Source organism: Phascolarctos cinereus, unplaced genomic scaffold (assembly GCF_003287225.1).
Source record: "Phascolarctos cinereus isolate Bilbo 61053 unplaced genomic scaffold, phaCin_HiC Scaffold_9;HRSCAF=440, whole genome shotgun sequence".
Lineage (NCBI taxonomy): Eukaryota > Metazoa > Chordata > Mammalia > Diprotodontia > Phascolarctidae > Phascolarctos > Phascolarctos cinereus.
The window spans coordinates 19,976,575-19,997,094 of NW_027556402.1; the positions used below are offsets into that span (position 1 = coordinate 19,976,575).

Here is a 20,520-nt window from a genome sequence, read left to right on the forward strand (position 1 = left end):
AGATCACTGTTCAGTCACCTGTGTTCAGGGAAAGAAACACACAGAAGAAACAGGCAAGGATTCAATGACTAAGCTCAGACTTGCATAGACAGCACATGTGGTCACTGCTGTGTGCAAGCAGCCACTATAGATGCTTTAGGGGAGAGGAGTTCCTTCCCCCTTTATAAGAAGTCCAAGAGAGAGGCTTGCAAAGTCCCCACCAGCTCATGCAACAGACAGTGAGAGGGGCCAAGAGACAGTCCGTCCTTTTAAAGTCTGCTGAATGGGCAGCTCTTCCTTGCTCATCTGCCAATGTCTTTGATGCAATCAAAGAACCAATAAGAGCATTGTCTGATCATCTCAAACTGCAAGTCCTTCACTCTGCATTGCTAAGTCACATATGCCACCAGGAGTATCCCAGGAGCTCTGTTCAATTTGACCTATGTCAAATGGATAGCCCCTAAAAACCCAACCTTACACATGGTGGTTTGGGTGTGTTCCAATCAAGCTCCTTCCACTTAAGGGTCACGGGGAGACCCCAAACAACCAAACGAACAATTTCCTGACAATTAGACCTATTCAAAACTGATGGACTGTCTTAGGAGCTAGTGGGTTTCCTAGTGCTAGAGGTTCCCAAATAAAATCTGAATAGCTACTTTTTTTTTAAGGCAATTGGGGTCAAGTGACTTGCCTAGGGTCACACAGCTAGTGAATAGCTACTTTTAAAGGAAGTTTGCAAAGTGGCTTTCTATTCAGGTATAGTTTGGACAAGAGCACAGATGTCTCTTCTCTAGGATTCTGTACACTGTGTTGGATGGGGGTGGGGTGCGTCGGTGGAGGCAGGGTGTGTGCTCACCCTGAGGGAATCAAGATTTCACTTAAGTCTTGAAATAGGACACCAAATATACTCATGGAGCAGTTTCTCCTCTTCACTATGGAGAAGAAAAACGAATGTGTGCAAAAGAAGATGAAATCCAGTTTCCAATCCATGAAAATACAGTCCTTCACAACATTTAAAAGTGTCATGGTCTTCTAAGCAGAATCCCCATTTCTGTCGCTATTTGCTGTGTGACCAGGGAGTATGGTACAGCAAAAACAAACGGGATAAACACAAACAAAAAAAACCCCCACTTCCTCCTCCCCGCAAAATACAATAACAACTCCCAGTATCTGGAATCCGAAAGCCTCATTTCTATTCTCTAGTTCTTTCTCATCTATAATTCAGGCAACTGCATTACAGTCTTTAGTCTTAATATTTTTATCATTCAGCCTCTCTAAGCATTCCTCCCTCCCCGTCCCCCACAGAAAAAAAACCCCCAAGATAAAACTAAAATGTGAGACTTTTTAAGTTAACTTCCCTGCTACAAAAACAACTCTAGCAATCACTGCAACAACCAAAAGATAGACAGATGAAGAAGAAAGGAAGGAAAAATGGGACCAGGAAAAACGTCCATCCAAGCCCAGGGAAGGCAAAGCACAGGATAGTAAACCGAATACTCCTTCCTTCACAGAACTAGAACACCAGTGGTGGTCTGTTGCTGTAGTAACCGTCTCCTAGCGACAGGGCCAACTTTCGTCTCCTGGTAGTAAACTTAGGCCCAGTGGTGGCCGAAGGTCCAGAAACAGCTAGGAACGCGAGCTTTGCCGCAGCCAGGGAGGAAGGGTTTTCAGCTGCTGCAGGGAGGGAGTGAAGGAGGAGGACGAGGAGGAGGAGAAGGGAAGAAGGAGGCAGCGATGATGAATAACAAGGAGGTGCCCAAAGTGCAGTCTCTGTGCTCCATCCACGACTGCAAGGACCTTGAGCCTTGGTAAGCAAAGGAACCTTTAGGCTAGTGGTGAGAAAGGAGGGGCAACCAGGTGGCGCAGTGGATAGAGCTCCGACCCTGGAGTCAGGAGGACCTGACCTCAAACCTGGCCTCAGACGCTTGACACTTAACTGGCTGTGTGACCCTGGACAAGTAGTTTAACCCCATTGCCTAGCCTCCCCCCCAAAAAAAAGATGAGGATGCCACCGAGGGGGGTTCACGCTATGGGAAACGGCTCGGGAGTGTGGGGAACTGGGGAGGGAGAGGGACGGGACGCTCCCTGGCTAGGGATTCAGGAGACAGGCTTCCCTGCCTGTCAACCCCCTCGGGGTGCTACCACTAACATTAAGTTGGGTTCAAGTCACTTAATCTCCCTTGGTCTCCATTTCTCATCTGTTAAAATGATCTGCATCTATGACTCTGTGGTCCATTTGTGGAAAGGACACTGGGCTTGGAGCTGTAAGGCTTGATTTTGTTTGTTTGTTTGGGCTAGGCAATGGGGTTCAGTGACTTGCCCGGGGTCACACAGCTAGTAAGTGTCAAGTGTCTGAGGCTGGATTTGAACTCAGGTCCTCCTAACTCCGGGGCTCATGCTCTATCCACCGCGCCACCTAGCTTCCCCTGTAAAGCTTGGTTTCAATAATAATAGCTCGAATTTATTTAGCGCTTTAAGGTTTGCCAAGTGCTTTATCAGTATCTTCTCATTTTAGCCTAGCAACAACCTATCCTTCCACTCACCACCCATACTACCCTGGAGCAAGTAACCTTTTATTATTATTAATAATTGACTTAATAATAATTAATAATATTATAAATAGTCGATGCTTTTGGAAATAATAATAGCAGCAACAATCTCAGTAATAACTGATATTTGTACAGCACTTTTATCTGAATCCATCTAGTTAACCTGTAACTGCAGGAAGCAGTCATCCGCCTATAGTGTCTCCCTCTAATGAGGAGGTCCCCATTTCACTTGTTCTTCCTACTTTTCTGAATTGTTGTGATGAAAATGTTTTAATATACAGAAAACTATAATTTCTAACTTTTATAACTGTAGCTTTTTAAACTTGAAGCAGAGCTTACTACAAGGATATATCTACATAGATAAGATCTGAAATTCTTGTTTCCAAGGTAGATGCATTTTCCACTTTGGGGGAGGACTGGAGCTCAATCAGCCATGCTTATCTCCAAGAAGGATATGGGGCTAGAATAGCTCTCAAATATATCAGATATATTCTAGGAGTACAAAGTTCTTTTAGGAGTCTAGGACAAATGCCCTCAAAGGGATGATAACAGCTAGTTTATTCTTGGTCAACTTAATTCCCACCCAAAGTTCCTTAGATGAAAGACAACAGATAAGGAGCAAACTTTTACCCAAGCAAGCAATAAAACAGAAATCAAGGAAGTTATAAAGATTAGGATACATAATAAAATGCCCAAGAGTAAATGGGCTCTGGTTCAGAAACAAAATAAAATTCCAACTCAATGGAGTGAATCATCTCACCAAAGAGGTCGGTTTTGGGAGTGCAGGTCCTGAGAATCACAGGGTATGGTGTAGAGGAAGGTCTTTGCTTTTGCTTTCTCCTACATACACATTTTTCCTTTTTTAAGTTTTTTTAAAATTTATTTATCTTTAGTTTTCAACATTCACTTCCACAAGATTTTGAGTTCCAAATTTTCTCCCCATCTCATCCCTCCTCCCACCCCAAGATGGCATGCATTCTGAATACTCCTTCCCCTAATCTGCCCTCCTCCTATCTCTCCCCCGCCTTTCTCTTCTCCCTTTCCCCTTCTATTTTCCTGTAGGGCAGGATAGATTTCTACACCCCATTTCCTGTATTTCTTATTTCCCAGTTGCATATGCATACACATGTTATACATATATATGAATGCTTGTGCTATTAATGTACATATACATATGCATATACATGTTGTTGATAAGTGTGCAATGCACATACATGTGTGTACAATATATGTGTACACACGTATAGGTATACTTACATGCACACATATATTAATAGCATTAAGGGGAACCTGGAAGGTAGGATTTTAGATAAGACTTGAAGTAATCTGGGGAGGCTAGGAGGTGGAGGAGAGCATTATAACAATGAGAGACAGCTATTAAAAATGCACAGTCTAGGGATGGAGGGTGCCAGTATCACTAGATCGTAGAGTACATAGAGGTGAGAAAGGTATAAGGACACTGAAATGGACCAGGTTACAAAAAGTTTTAAAAGTCAAAGTATTCTTGGTCAGACCTGAGCTTTAGGAAGATTACTTTATACATATACATACATAAATTCATATTCATATCCATGTGAGATATATTTTGGGCTTTTTTCCCATCATTTCAGTTGACCTCATTTCATGACCTCATTTGCAGTTTTCTTGGCAAAGATACTGGAGTGGTTTGCCATTTCCTTCTCTAGCTCATTTGACAGATGAGGAAACTGAGGCCAACAGGGTTAAGTGACTTGCTCAGGGTCACACAGCTAGTAAATATCTGAGGCCAGATGAAGATGAGTCTTCCTGATTCCAAGCCTAGTGCTTTATCCACTATGCCACCTAGCTGCCCATATATACATAGACATATATATATGCATATATAGTTATATATACATATGTGTGTGTTGTATGTGTATAGTTATTTGAATGTTGGCTCCTTCATTAGAATGTGATCTCCTTGAGGCCAGGGACTATTTTTGCTTTTATTCAGATCCCTAGATCCTGACAAAGTACATGGCACACAGCAGGTGCTTAATAAATGCTTATTAACTTGTTAACTTTACAGACTCTTCTTTTTTAATTAATTTATTTTTAGTTTTCAACATTCACTTCCATAAGCTTTTGAGTTTTAAATTTTCAACCCCTCCCTCCCCATCACCCTTTCCAAGATGGCATGCAATCTGATATAGGCTCTGCATATACATTCCTATTAAACATATTTTCACATTAGTCCTGTTGTAAAGAAGCAGACTCTTCTAATTGCTTAGATGTATTTACCTTTCTAGGCTCCTCTTGACTCCTATGTTTACATTTCTTACTTTCTACTAAGTGCTGGTCTTTTCATTGAGATTGCTTAGAAGTTCTCTATTTGTGTTCCAATCAGAGGTGGATTTCACAGTCTCTCTTAGAGACACAGAACTGGCTCTTATCTATCTAAACACACCCTTGCCAGCATGGGCCACTTTGAGTCCCTGTGGCCAGAGTTCAAACTCATTGCAATTACAAGGATTTCCATTCCCTTTTTTAATGGTTGGAGGGTAGGGAAAACTTAGAGGGAGGAGAGAAGTCCTGCCAACCGCCCCCCCCAAAAAAAACCCCCCAACATACCGCTATTTTTTTAGAAAGGCACAGAAGAGAACAACGCTTGGAAATTCAGAAGGAAAAACAATCACAACAGCTTTGAAAGCAACATGTTGAATTTATTTTATGCGCTAAAAAAAGCAAGCTTCCTAGAGAATCATGGTTGCAACATAACCCCTCATTTTCTAGTCTACTTCATACATGGAAATGTTCTCTTTTTTTGGAGTTCATTAAATTCAGAATAAAAAAATGTAAACAAGGTAAATAAGAAGGAATTGAATTTGGTCACAGATATTTCCCAATTCTTCAGTTTCTTCAGCAAAGTGAGAGAAAGATGTAGTCGGATCACTCATGGCAGGGGCTTAGAGAATGTCAACTATAATCGTCTCTGCATAGTCACTGCCCTTTCGATCTTGGTCTAACAGCTGGTGCATGTTGTCTTCTCGGGCCCTGAAGGTTTAAGACATCTGGCCTAGTTCCATGCCACTTCCACCTGTCTCAGTCTCTGCCATCTCTGTCTATGCCAACCCAATTCTGTCCAAATCATGGAGAGCCTGTGTCCACAATTTTTGCACAGTCTAGATCTGGATGCCATTTCTTTCTCTGTCTCTCATTCCCTAAGCCTGCACCTGTGCTTTCTGGCTAACACTACCTCTGCCTCCTTCTGCGTCATCATGAGATTCTTATTTCCTTTTTTAAACTGCTCATGCTAGAAATGCTTCCTCCCAATCAGAATACTACTAACTGAGTGACATCGACAAATGCCCAGCTCATGCATATCCTTCCGAGAGGCTACAAGGCTACAAGCCAAGACTGAACTGGAAGGAGAGTTGGTGTGTGACTTTTTGTTTGCAAATGGAGTATACTCAGTGCAGCCTCTGAGGTGCACAGGGATTGATTCTCTGCTGCTTGTGCTAATTTTGGCCTAACAAATAACAAGAAAACCCAGGTTCTCTACCAGCCAGCATCACACCATCCATACATGGAACCATAGGTTACAGCAAATGGAGAAATATTGAATGCTATGGATAAGTTCACATATCTTGGCAGTTTACTTTCAAGGGATGTACATATTGATAATGAGGTTGATGCATGCATTGCCAGAGCTAGCTCAGTGTTTGGAAGGCTCTGAAGGAAGGTGTGGGAGAAAAGAGGTATTAGACTGACTACCAAACTGAAGGTCTACAGAGCCATTGTGGGGACCTCGTTGTTGTACGCCTGTGAAACCTGGACAGTCTACCAGTGCCATGCCAGGAAACTGAATCTCTTCCATTTGAATTGCCTTAGGAAGATTCTGAAGATCACCTGGCAGGGTAAGGTACCAGACACTGAGTCCTTTCTCAAGCTGAACTGCCAAGCATTCAAACTCTACTGCAGAGAATGCAACTCCAATGAACTGGCCACGTTGTTCAAATGCCAAATGTATGTTTGCCTAAAAGACTTTTATGGAGAACTCACAGAAGGTGAGCGCTCACACAGAGGTCAGATGAAGCGGTACAGGGACACTCTCAAGATTTCTCTGAAGAACTTTGGAATCGATTGTGAGACATGGGAGACATTGGCACAGGACCACCCAGCATGACATGCCTACATCAAAGAAGGCACTGTGCTCTATGAGAAAAGCAAAATTGCAGTAGCTCAAAAGAAATGTGAGATGTGCACATTTAGAGCCATCTCCATTCTAAATGTCAACATGGACTTTTTTTATTAATTTATTTTAATTTATCAACAATCACTTCCACGCTAATGCATTGTTGGTGGAGTTGTGAAATAATCCAACCATTTGGGAGAACAATTTGGAACTATGCCCAAAGGGCTATAAAAATGTGCATACCCTTTGACCCAGCAATAGAACTTCTAGGGCTATATCCCAAAGAGATCATACAAATGGGAAAAGGACCCACATGTACAAAAATATTCATAGCAGTTCTTTTTGTGGTGGCAAAGAATTGGAAATTGAGAGGATGCCCATCCATTGGGGAACGGCTGATCAAGTTGTGGTATATGAATGTAATGGAATACTATTGTGCTATAAGAAATGATGAACAGGCTGACTTCAGAAAAACCTGGAAAGAGTTGTATGGTCTGATGCTGAGTGAAGTGAGCAGAACATTGTACACAATAACAGCCACGTTGTGCGATGACTAATACTGATAAACTTAACCCTTCTCAGCAATACAAGGATCTAAGACATCTCTAGAGGCTTCATGATGGAAAATGCTATCCATATCCAAAGAAAGAACTACGGAAGTTGAATCGCTATCATTGTTTTTTCTCTTCTGTTGAGTTTTGTTTCTTCTTTCTGATGGTTCCTCTAATTGGTTTTAATTTTTACTTACAACATCACTAATGTGAAAATGTTTAATAGGAATGTAAAAAAGAAACAATCACATCCATAAGCATTTGAGTTTTAAATTTTTCTCCCCGTCCCTCCCCACCTCCCTCTAACATGGACTATTTGTGTCCGACCTATGGTAGAGGCTTCCCAGCTCATGTTTGTCTTATTAGCCACAGTCGAACACACTGTACCTTGACCCCAACATAGTCGTGTCATTCTGGTCCTCTTTTGAGCGTGAAAGACAACAACCAGCCATTCTTCTGAGAAATAGAGTCTGGATAATTTTCTCCCAACCAGTAAGATTGTCCCCAAGCCTTGTGGGAACATAGTCCATCCACAGACCTACTTCTTGACCCTTTATGCAGCTGCTAAAATAATCTTCCTAAGGCACATAGCTGACAGTATTACTGTCTGCTCAGTAATTTAAGGCCTTCCACTCCCGACTTTGGCTCCAATATAGAGTGTCAGCCTTGTTTCGCATATATTATACTGCTAATTATTCCCTAACGTAACCCTGTATGCTCCTGAATCTGCTTCGGCCATCCCTTATTCCTGGAATCTGCTCCCACCTTTTCTCTTCGCGTTGGAATTCTCTTCAAGGCTCATTTTAGGTGCTGCCTCCTCCCTGGAGGAAACTGAAAATCATCCATCCCTTCCTAAATATTTTGTCAGACTCTTTCCTTTATCCTTCCCACTGTCATCTTTTATTGTATTTTATGCACATTTATAATAGCTAGCACTTATATCATTCCTTAACACTTGCTTTTTAAACACTATCTTGTTTAGTTCTCACAATAACCCTGTGAGGTAGGGACTCCTGTTCCCCTGCCCCATTTTATAGATGAAGAAATTAAGGCTGCAGGAGATTAAATGATTTGCCCAGTAAGGCCAGATTTGAATTCAAGTCTTTGATACTCCAGGTCCAATATTCAATCCACTACATCACCCTGTGAAAATGTGACATTCCTTCAGCAACCATTAGATTGTAAGCCCCTTAAGAAATGGAATGACGTTATTTTTCATCTTTGAAAAGTCATAGGTCCTACTTTCACAAGGTTGTTGTGAGGATTAAATGAGATAATAATAATAGTTAGCACTATAATAATAATAATAATAATAATAGAAAGAAAAAAGAGGAGGAGGAGGAGGAGGAAAAGAAAGAGAAGGAGGAGTAGTTATAATAATATATAGCACTTTGAGGTTTGGAAAGCACTTTACAGATCTTATTTGATTCTCATAATAACCCGAGGAGTTAGGGGCTATTAGCATCCTCATTTTACAGGTGAGGAAACTAAGGTAATCAAGAGGTGAAGTGACTTGCCCAGGGCCACACAGCTAGTAAGTGTCTCCAGTCTTCCTAGCTGACGTCCAGCCCTCTGTCCACTATACCAGCTAGCTGGCTCTAACACCTTCTAACTGCTATTTAAATGTGAGCTGCCAAGATTGTTATTTTTGTATCCCCAGTGCAGAACACAGTGATCGCTTGTAACAGGTGCTTAATAAATGTAACCGGAATCTGAGTATTCACATAGCATTTTATGATTTCTATACGTATACTTCTTTCTTTGCAACAAGCCTGTGGCACATGTATTATCTCCATTTTTCAGAAGAGTAAACTGAGGCTCTGGTATGTTAAATGACTCACCCATGACCATACAGTTAGTAAATCCCTTAAGGAGAGTTTTAAACCAGGTGTCTTGACTTCTGCTCTGTGCCATAATGCCTCTCAATATCAATGTTTAGTATTCTAGAGAGATGTTTTGCAGGGGACAAGAAAGGCCCCTACCCTTCCTTGGATTCCCATTTCACCCCCTCTGTGTCATCTCCCACTTCTCTCCCTTCTCCCTATACATTTATTGTATATAGTAATCAGAGCATGTTTTCCAGGTACAGAAAGAGACTGCCTTCCAAGTACTTTAGAAGCTGCAAAAAAGGTCTAAAGTTCCCAGACGCTCTCAACAGTCAGCGGTGGATCTTCCTGAAAAGTGGTGTGGATGACTTCCGGAAAGGCAGTGCCCCTCCCTATAAGGACATCATGACTCATAGGCCAAAAGAGCCCCTTTTCCCCCTCATTTGCCACAAAAAAGATCTCGCTGTCCAGAAGAAGCAGCCAAAGGCAATGGCGATCTCAGAGTTATTTTCAAGGCTCTCCCCGACCCAGAAAATTCATAAAGAGAACGCCGACAAGATCGAGTATTTCCTGGCCCAACATCCTCTGGCTCTCTACCCCAACTTGGAAGAAAGTTTGCCTGTAGAGGTAATGATCTCATTCTCGTTTTCTCCCTACTGCTTTCAATGTGCCGGGGTGTTACTGTGGCCATAGACACGGCTACTCCCTTGGATGGCTAGCCAACTTCCCTGAAGGGAACAGATTTCAGGGGAGGGAGGAAAGAGTGGTTAGACAAAGTAGAACACCCAGTCTTCTCATCTTTGCTGCTCTTAAGTGGCAGTGATCATACCCTTCACTCCCCCTTGCGGTGAGGGTTGGTGGGGGCCATAAAGTTACAATAGCAGACCAGTTGATTTTTCTTAAAAAAAAAAAAGGTTAGCTGTGTGACCTTGGGCAAGTCACTTAACCCCGATTGCCACCAAAAAGCTAAAAAAAAAAGTTCCATTTTTTTATTTGGCCGGGGGAAGGGAGGCATATTTTTTTCTACAACTTTGTTGAAAGCTGACGTTTAGATAGCATTTTGTGGTTTATAAGCTTTTCCCTTACAACAACCAGGTAACAGGTATTAAATAATAAATAACTGGATTTCTTTTCTTTTTTTTTTTAAAGAATTTATTGATATCTTTTGCTTTTTTATCATTTTGATTTCCCCTTGTATCTCTCTCCTCTTCTGGAATGCCATCCTTTATAACAAAGATTAAAAAAAAAAAGAAAGAAAAAGGAGAAAAATCAGCAAAACCAATTAATAAAAATTGATATCATATGTAATGTTCCACCCCTTGGATCCCCAAGCTCTACAAAGGGCAAAGGAAGGCATCTGTTCTTTGGGGCCCAGACAGTTCTTTATAATTTCATAGCATTTTATTTCAAGCATTTTGTAGCTGTTCTTTCCATTTACATGTTGTGGTCGTGTGTATATTGTTTTCCTGGCTCTGTTTGTTTCACTTTGCATCACTTCACATAGCTCTTTTCATGCTTCTCTATATTCATCAAATTTGTCATTTCTTATAGCAGTTGTATTCCATTGCATTCAGGTACCATAATTTGTTTAGCTACTCCCTAACTGATGAGCATTTAGATTGCTTCCGATTCTTTGCTGCCACAAAAAGTGATATAAGTATCATGAGGTATTTGACATTGAAGCCTTTCTTTTTATCAATAATGTCCATATTACATATGCATAAAGTAGGATCTCTGGGTCAAGAGCTCTAGAAATTTTAGTCATTTCTTTTGCATAATTCCAAATTGCTTTCCAGAATGGTTGTATCACTTCATAGCTCCACCAACAATGCATTAGCGTGCCTGTCTTTCACCAATCCCTCCAACATTGACTCGTGTTTTCTTTTATCATCTGCCAACTTGCTGGATATGAAGTGCAACTTCAGGTTATTTTGATTTCCATTTCTGTTATTATTAGTGATTTAGATCATTCTCTCATATGGTTGTTGCAATTCTTCAGAGAACTTTTGTTCATATTCTTTGGCTACTTACCTATTGGAAAATAGTTTTTGGTCATACGTATTTCTGTTATTTGTCTTTTTATCTTGGATATCAAATGCTTATAAGAAATATTTGACTACAAAGATTTTTTCCAAGTTGGCAGATTTCCTTGTTATTTTAGATGTTTTAATTTTGTTTGCACAAAAGCCTTTTAATTTTATGTAATCAAAAGTCTATTTTATCTTTTAAAATTATCTCTACACTTTAGTTAATATTTCATTCCACACCCATAGCTCTGAAACATATATATGTCTTTCAACTAATTTTTTATGGTATGATCTTTAATATTCATTTAATGTAGAATATAGTGTAAGATTTTGATCTGGGTCTAATTTCTGCCAGATTGCTTTCCAGTTTGTCTATGAGTTCTCATCGAATAGGGAGTTCTTTCCCAGATAACGTACGTTTTTAGGTTTATATAATAATAAGTTATTGAGTTCAGTAATATCTGATTCTTCCGTATTTGGCTTATACTATTTTTCTACTTTTCTCTTTTTTAACCAATACCAAGTGGTTTTGATCATTGCTACTTTATAATATAGCTTGAAATCTAGAAGTTCCATTTTCTTCTTTATTTCTGCCTTTTTCACTATTTTCCTTGATATTCTATATCCTTCATTCCTCCAAATAAATTTTATTATTTTTTCTAACTCTGAAAAATATCTTTTTGGTACTTTGACTACTAATGCTAGTAGACTAACGTTCAATCTGTAACTTGAGTAGTACTCTCATTTTTATTGAGTTGGTACAGTCCAGCCACACACACTAAACATTCCTCCAACTATTTAAATTGTTTTTTTAAAGAAATATTTTGTAATTGAATCTACGCAAGTTTTGAGTGAACAGATCAATTCCCTATTATTAATTTTGCTTAATCAAGATTTCCACAGATTCTCTTCTCCCCTTGCTTCCTACCTCATTTGTTAATCTTTCCACTAGCTTTGGAGTTGTACTTTATTGATTACCTTTTCTTTATTTAATTATCCAATTCTTTTTCTCATGTTTCCCTTCTTTTGCTTTCTCATTTAAGTGGTCAGTTAAAAATCTCCACCTCTTCTCCTCCCCTCCAACAAATTTTATTCATTGTTTTCTTTTCCTGCTCCTTTTTCTAAAGAGAATTTATTTACCTTGTTCCCTTGATTAATTTCCTTCTAATTCTTTCTATTCTGAACTATCATTCTCTGATTTATGATCCATATGCTTATTTATCCATTCTTTAGTTTCTTTGTGTTCTTCATGGAATTAAAACTTTTGAGATGATGAGTTTGAGCTCCTTCTTTTAACCAATTTCCATGTTGTTGCTATTCTAGAACTTGCTGGCCCATCTCTTTTCTTCTTGTGCCTCACTCTTAGAAGCGTGAAGAAAGTAATAAAAACAGAATTATGCTCCATGGTCGAAATTAGCCAATATCCCAAATCATGTGCTCCAGTTCCATCCTCTGCCCTCCTCTTTTTCTCATTTGCCATGTAATCTCCTCTTTGGACACATGTCCTTCCACCCTTCTGGTTGCCAGTTGGCTGCCAGAGCTCAAATTTCTATTTTCCTCGGGCAAGATGTTGTTGATGGGGGCACAACACTCTCTCAGAGACAGTGGTTTCCTTCTGAACCAACTCCCCCCCACGACTAGACCCATTTCAAAGTCTTTATTTCCCATTACACACATATACCTCTTCTGTCCTGGGATTGGAGAAAAAGATTAAGACTTCTTTGTCACCCAAGCTTGATGTACAGTGGCAATTTATGAGCCCAATCCCTCTACTGACTGGTATGGAAGCTTTGACTGGCTCTATTTCTGATGTAGGCCAGTTGCCCCCTCTTTAGGTAAGCTGGTTTGGGGCTCACCATATCGAAGCCAGACTTAGCGTGGACACCTCAATTGGCATAGCCTGTTGCAGAACTCATGAATTCAAGAGATCCACCAACTTCAACCTTCACGTTAACAGGAATTAAAGGAGGATGCCATGACTGCCAGCCCCCAAGACTGATCTTCACTGCATTCACCTCTCTTTTATCAGGATAAGATCTCCCTATTTCATTTCCCCTGTTTCAATCTCACTCCTATGAGATCGCACCCACGCTCCTGTAACATCGATTCCTGCTGAGAGACTATAGGAATTTCTCCTTGGCGTTATTCACCCATAGATTTGATTATTACACATCACACATTCCCTTTTATCCTCTACCTCCTCACATTCCATTTATACACCCTTCCATTCTGCAGTTTTTGTGGCTGTTGTTCAGTTGTTTCAATTGTATTCAACTCTTTGAGAATCCATTTGGGGTTTTCTTGGCAAAAGTCCTGAGTGGTTTGCCATTTCTTTCTCAAGCTCATTTTACAGATGAGGAAACTGAGGCAAACAGGACTAAGTGACTTGCCCAAGGTCACACAGCGAGTAAATGATTGAGCTTAGATTTTAATTCAGGAAGATGAGTTGTGGAATAGCCAGGAGGTTAGTATCATACGCTGTGACATCTAGTTGCCCACTCTACAATTTAATTCCACAAATACATTGATTCAGCATTTGGAGGAGTTGTGGGGTGTAATGTCTGTTAAAAATAGTATTTCAGGCCTGTTCTTACTAGTTTCTTCTCCTATTTCTTTAAATTCTGCTTTCATAACCCTTGTGTACTAATTTTTTTTCTTAATGGTCTCTCTGTTGCTATTTTTTAAATCACAAGTTAGTCCTTCTCTTTTGATTTAAAAAAATAGTAGAGACGGGCAACTTATTTCATTACTTATTCTTACCTTGATAGCTCTATTTGTTTACCTTTCTTGTATTTCTGCGGTTTGGGGTATTTGTAAGTTGAATCATTTGCTCATTTCTGTTTTTGTTTTGGGAGATTTTTTTGCAAGAATGTTTCAAATACCCCTCTTTTATTGCATGTCTTTCCTTTTGTTGATGCTTAGGTTCAGATTTGGAGGCTATGTCATTTGGGTTTGCATCTTGAGCTCCTTTGATTTTTTAAAAAATTATTCCATGCCTTCTGTGGTTTTTAGTAGATGCAGAATAATTCAGTATTATTTGAATTTTCTTTCCTTTTTATTTGAAGTTCTTTTTCCTGGCTGTCTGCAGAAACAGTTGTCATTAGGATTATTAAATTTAACAACTCTGTATCTGGGAGTTTGACATATAAGGTTTGGGAGTTTTTTCTCCCTAGAGGTGATCTGTGGATTCTTTTGAATGGTACTTTGCTTTCTGCATTCAGAAGTTCTAGGCAATTTTCCTATATTATTTCCAGCATTGTGGTTTTCAGGTTTGTCATATTCTTCTGGGAGACCTATAATCCTTAAATTGTCTCTGCATATTTTAGATAAATGGCTTTTGCTTGTGTAGAGATCATGTATTCTTTTGGCTTATTGCCTTTTGCTTCTCTTCTTCTAGATTGTCTTCCATCTCAGTGTGTTTGCATTCCAAATATGCTATTCTCTCTTTCTCTTTTTTATTAATTAATTTTTTTTTTTTTTGCTTTTTAGGCAATTGGGATTAAGTGACTTTCCCAGGGTCACACAGCTAGGAAATGTCAAGTGTTTGGTCTGAGGCCAGATTTGAACTCAGGTCCTCCTGACTTCAGGCCCGGTGCTCTATCCACTGCGCCACCTAGCTGCCCCTCTTTCTTTTTTTTAAAGGGCCTCATCCTAAATATGTCTCCATGTGGATCTATCCAAGTGGATTCACATTTTTCTACTATGCTTGGTTTTTGCCTAAAGCAACTTCTCAAGGTCCAGCTAGATTTCAGTCCCCTTTCCTTCAGTTCCAGTGAGGCCTTGTACACTAATCCCTACCCTATTTTCATTTGTTCCTTCCTTCTCTGTTATGGAAGAAGCAACATCCTAACCCCTCTTCCCATGCAAGTCAGCTAGTTTTTCCTTAAAAGTTAAACATTCTTCAAGAATTAATAGGCTTAGAGTTTTTCTCTTTTTCATGCTCATCTTTCAATCTTGCCCTATTTCCAATAACCTGATCTTTTCTTATCTCAGGAGAAGTGGAAAAACTTTAAAGTTCAGAATTCTATGTAGGTACAAGCCATCTTTGTCATACACTCCTCCCCTCCAGAGGAGGCATTATACCTAAAAAGAATTTAAACTGATCTTGAGATTTGATTGGCTTAGTCAGGGGACTAAGGCTCAGTTAATCAGTCTATTAAACACTTATTTAGCACCTCCTATGTTCCCAGCACTTTGCTAGATGCTAGGGGTACAAAAAGGGGCAAAAGGAAATTCCTGCCCTCAAGGAGCTCATAATCTAATGGACAGACTTCAAGCAAATAATTATGTACAAACAAACTATATACAGGATAAATGGGGAAATAATCAACAGAGAGAAGGCACTAGAATGAAGAGGGGTTAGGAAAGGCTTCGAGTAGAATTTTAGTTGAACTTTAAGGGAGCCAGGAAAGTCAGCAGGCAGAGATGAGGAGGAAAGAGTATATTGGGCATGGGGGAGAGCCAGAGAAAATGCCCAGAACTGTGAGGTGGAGTGTCTTGTTCATGGAACAGCCAGAAGGCCAGTGTCACGGGACGGAAAAGTATACGTTGGGGAGTAAGGTTGGAGAGAGATAGGTTACTACCTGTGTGCACCTGAGCAAATCACTTAATCTCTCTCTACCTTGATTTCCTTGCAAGGTTGTAGTAAGGATCTTACTGCAAGTAAAGTGCTTAGCACAGTGGGCAGCACACAATGGGCACTCAGTAAATGCTTTCTTCCTTCTTTCCTTCCCTCTTTCCTCTCTCATGACTTCCTTCTCCCTCAGAACGCCTTGCTGTTTCATTTAGGCTGGTTTGCCTGCTCTGAGTGGTTAGTTAGCAATAATAGATATAACTTCTCAGAGCACTAACTAAAGAGGCAGAGTCTCCTTCCTAGTAGCCTAAAGTTGGCTTCTGTGATCTCTTTACTAAACTTCTCCACACCATTGATACCCACACATACTATAACCAAATTTGCTTTTCTCCATCTGCACCAACACTGTTCTACTAGATGTCCCTCACAGGGTCAGTTACCCTTCAGGGTTGCTTCCAGTCATTAGAAACATGGTCATCAAAACATAAATTACCCAGGAATCTTATCTTTTGATGAGAACTGCTGGAAAAACTGGAAGGCAGTCTGGAAGAAATTAAGCTCAGATCATCATCTTCCATCATATTCCATATCAAAATCAAAATGGATACATGATATGAATATTAAAGATTGTATCAAACAAATTTGAAAAGAAATCAATCGTGTATCTTGCACAGTAACTGGTATGAGATGAATTCTTAACCAAACAAAGGATAGAGGAAATTACAAAGAATAAAATAGATAATGTTGATTATATGAACTTGAAAAGCTTTTGTGCAAAAAAAGCAACACGTGTAGGATAAGAATGGGATCTGTCAAATGGGGGGGAATCTTTATTAAGTCTGATAAGAGTTTGATATCTAAGACATAGACAGCAAACAAATACATGTGGCCAGAAGCCCTTCCCCAATAGAGGAGTAATCAAATGATGTAAACAGTTCTCACAGGATGTACAAATATTAACAACCATGTGAAAGAATGTTCCAAATCGCTAATAATAAGAAAACTGCAAATCAAAATGACATTAAAGTTTTACCTTAAACTTACCAAACTGGCAAAGATGACAAAGGATAGTAGTGAATGTTGATTGGGTTGTGAAGAGACAGGTACCCTAGTGCAATGTTAGTGAGGCTATAAAGTGGTACAACCATTCTGGAAAACAACTTGGAATTATGCAAATGAAGTAATGGAAATGTCCATATTCATTGGTCCACAGAGTCTACTGCTAGGCATATATCCTATGGAAACTATTGACGAAAAGAAAGATGCCACTACCAAATACATGAAAATATTTATAGCACTTTTTGTGGTAGGAAAGAATTGGAAACAACATAGATGGCTGTAAGGGAAACTGAGGAGGATAGATCCTCCCCAGCCCCCTGTGTAACCGTCTCATGACCTAATGTGTAACTGCCTCATGACCTGACGTAAAGATAGATGGAAGTTACCATGCATGGCTGGAGCTGACCATGGAGACAAAACATTAAATCAGCAACAAGCTATGTTACCTGGGAAAGCAACTTATCTCAAGGAACATTTTTCTTCGGAAAGGTGTGTAACTGTCCAAGGAATTGATCACTCCTTCAAGACTTACACAACAAACAGGTATTTGGGGTCTGATCAAGCCCCAACTTTTGTTAAAGATGTGTGCGTGTCTGGACATGAGCTCACCAAGGAGACGTACACAAAACAAAATATCAAGATTGTCCTTCCCTGGTTTACAGAGGTATAAAAAGGGGCATTCAAAAGGGAGATTTTGGAGTACTTTGATGCAGAGATAGGGACACCGACTCTTTGCCAGAGGCAGATTGCGGGCACAGTCTGTTTTTGTCCCGGGGTAGGACGCTCCCCGTTGCCTCCCCAACCAGACCTTTTGGCCATTCTCCAGTCTCCCCGGTCTATTAGGTGTTTGAGCTCCCCTGGTCAGTGAGTGTGTATCCTTTCTTTTCTTATTCCTATTTTCCTTTATTTTCATTACTTGTTGCATTGAATGTTATTCTTATCTTTATTGCTTGTGTGGTTTTTAATCATTATTAATCATTGTAAATACATGTGATTATTTGTTAAGTTTATCCTGAGCACGTGTCATTATATCTTGAGATCCGAGCCTAAACTGAATCTGTGAAGTACGTAATCCTTTCGATTACAATGGCCGTCACTTGGGGAAGAACAAAGCAAATTGTGGTACATGCACGTAATGGAATATTAAATAAATGATGCATGTGATGAATACAGAGAAGTATGGAAAGGTCTATGTGATAAAGAGTCAAGTAATAAAGTGCCAAGAAAACAATATACACAATGACAATAACAACGGAAAGGAAAAGAACAACCATCACAAAACAATTGAAACAGAATGCTATTCAATTATAAAAAACGACCTGAGTTCCGAATAACAGATATGAGAAGACACTGCCTTCTGTTCCTTTGTAGAGCTTTGATGTCCATGGTATGGAACGTTGCATATATATCAAATTTTTTAAGATACATTGATTGCTTTTGCTGATTTTTTCATCTTCCCTTTTTCTTTTTTGAAAAAAAAATCTTCCTTTTAAGGGATAGCTCTCTGGGATGGGGTTAGTTGGAGGGACATAGGGGAAAATCCAAACAATGGAAAAGTAAATTATATCAACAAAATTTTGAAAAAGATCATTAGTGTGCCATGTAATCACCAAGACAGCAGAGAAATCTAAACCTTGTCAACCCTTTAAACCCTCCAACAAAAAAATTAAACACCAACTGTAGGATACTTTACAGCAGCATCAGACAGAACCTCCAAAAATGTGAAATCTAATACTTAGAATACTTATTGAACATCTTTTTCTAATCAGTCCCTAGGTACCTAAAGCAAGAGCACAAGCAAACTTGTGAACTTGTGTGTGGCCTGGCTATGGTAGGGGAATGGTCCCCTCAGCTACCACAGTGACTCTGCACCAACATCCCTGTTGTCTTTCCAACCTCTCATGCTTTGATTCTGCTCTGTGAAGGAAAGGAGAGAAATACAAGTTGCCAGTGAATGCAATTTTGTCAATCCTGAAAAATGTGCAAAGTTCAGCTAGGGCCAGTCCTCCCTGAGGTTACTCAGGGCAGGGGCCCAAGCTAGTCACCAAGTATGTGGTGCCTTAAGGCTCTGCTCAGTAGAAAACGAGGAAAGAAATCAAAATTTAAAAATCTGAATAAATGCCAAGTGTGCAAGCAGATAATTCAACAGAAGCACCTTAAAACTGAAGAGAGCAGGACGCAAAAATCTCTTAATAGTATCATATAGGGGCAGCTAGGTGGCACAATGGATAGAGCACTGGCCCTGGATTCAGGACGACCTGAGTTCAAATCCGGCCCCAGACATATAACACTTATTAGCTGTGTGACCCTGGGCAAGTCACTTAACCCCAATTGACTAAAAGCAAAAAAAAAAATAGTATCATATAAAAGAATGAGAATCAATAATACCTGATATGACAGAACCCTGAAAGTTCCTCATAGATCATGGAATAAAACAAAAAACTCCAGAATGGTTCCAAAAACAATGAAATCCATAAAAGATGAAATTAACAAAGCATATGCCAGAAATGAGCTCCCAGCTATTTGACATATTTTATTGTTGTTCAAATGATATTTTTCAGTTATTATCTTATTTAGTTCTCACAACAACACTACCTAGCGTACTAGTTCACTCCTTTGTGGAGGATATATGGAAGAATATGGAGAAAAACCACACAGGATGAGAGGGAATGGATTAGTTGCATTCTATATTGATGGAGGCAATGCTCCACATCAATGAGATCACTAGTCCATTGAAGTATTTTAATAAATCAGAAGTTTTAAAATGTTTTGTATCCTGTTGCTCCATTTAAGCTATTCATAATCTTGGTTCATTTTTGTTGGTCCTTGAGTTCCTTAAATAAACCATTGTACCATCTATAAACAGAGATAATTTATCCTCTTTCTTGGTAATGTTTATCACTTTAATTCCTTTTTCTTGTCTTATTTCTAGAAGTATATAGAATAATAATGATGATAGCAGGCATTCTTGCTTTATCATTATTTGTGGGAAAGTATTTTTTCTCATTACAAATAATGCTAGTTATTTACTTAATAAAATTGCTTTTTACTATGTTAGAGAAAAATTATTTTGTTTTTTAAAATTTATAAATTAGTGTCATATTCTACCAAAGGCTTTAATGTGATTTTTTTGTGATAATTGTATATCTAGTACTAAATCTTATTCCTGGAATAAGTCCAACTTTGCTATAATGAATAACTGAGGAAATGTTTCTCCAATCTATTTGTTAACATTTTACTTAATATTTTTCACCATCATTCACTAATGGTGTTGATCTGTAGTTCTTTCTTTTCCTTATCTTTCCCTGGTATTCACATGAGGCCCATATTTGATTAATTAGGTGGTGTTTTCCTTCTCTATTTTTGAGAATGTCTTATATAGCACAGAAATTGGTTCTTTTCTGTCAATATTTCATTTAATTCACTTGTCAATATGATTAGTGCTGTTGAATTTTTCCATAATACTTTATATATAGTCTATTCAATTTTTCTTTCTCAGATTCTGTTATTTAGGTTATCTGTTTCTTATTTTGTTCAGTTTGAGCATTTCATATTTTTGTAGATATCTATCCACTTTAGACGATCTTTTTTGCTGGAGTATAGTAAAAATTTCAAATAATTAAAAACAATTTCTATCTGCTAGTACAATATTGAATAATGGTAGTGATAATGGGCATCCTTGTTTCATCTCTAATCTCATTGGGAAAGCTTCTGGTTTGTCCTCATTACAGATAATGCTTGCTGATGATTTTAGATAGATACTACTTATCATTTTAAGGAAAGCTCCATTTATTCCTATACTC

General features: G+C 39.1%; 1 protein-coding gene across 2 annotated transcripts in view; it reads left to right on the forward strand.

The window, feature by feature from the left end:
• Positions 1-1,539: 1,539 nt before the first annotated feature.
• The window catches only part of FAM47E (family with sequence similarity 47 member E), a 57,575-nt gene continuing 38,594 nt past the window's right edge, over positions 1,540-20,520 (forward strand). Inside the window, exons 1-2 of one of the 2 annotated variants that reach the window (XM_020988436.2) lie at positions 1,540-1,787; positions 9,316-9,685. In XM_020988436.2, coding sequence (XP_020844095.1) covers positions 1,714-1,787; positions 9,316-9,685 — 444 coding nt within the window. In that variant the 5' untranslated portion in view covers positions 1,540-1,713. The remainder of the gene's footprint in view (positions 1,788-9,315; positions 9,686-20,520) is intronic. The other variant, XM_020988437.2, reaches the window with a different exon arrangement.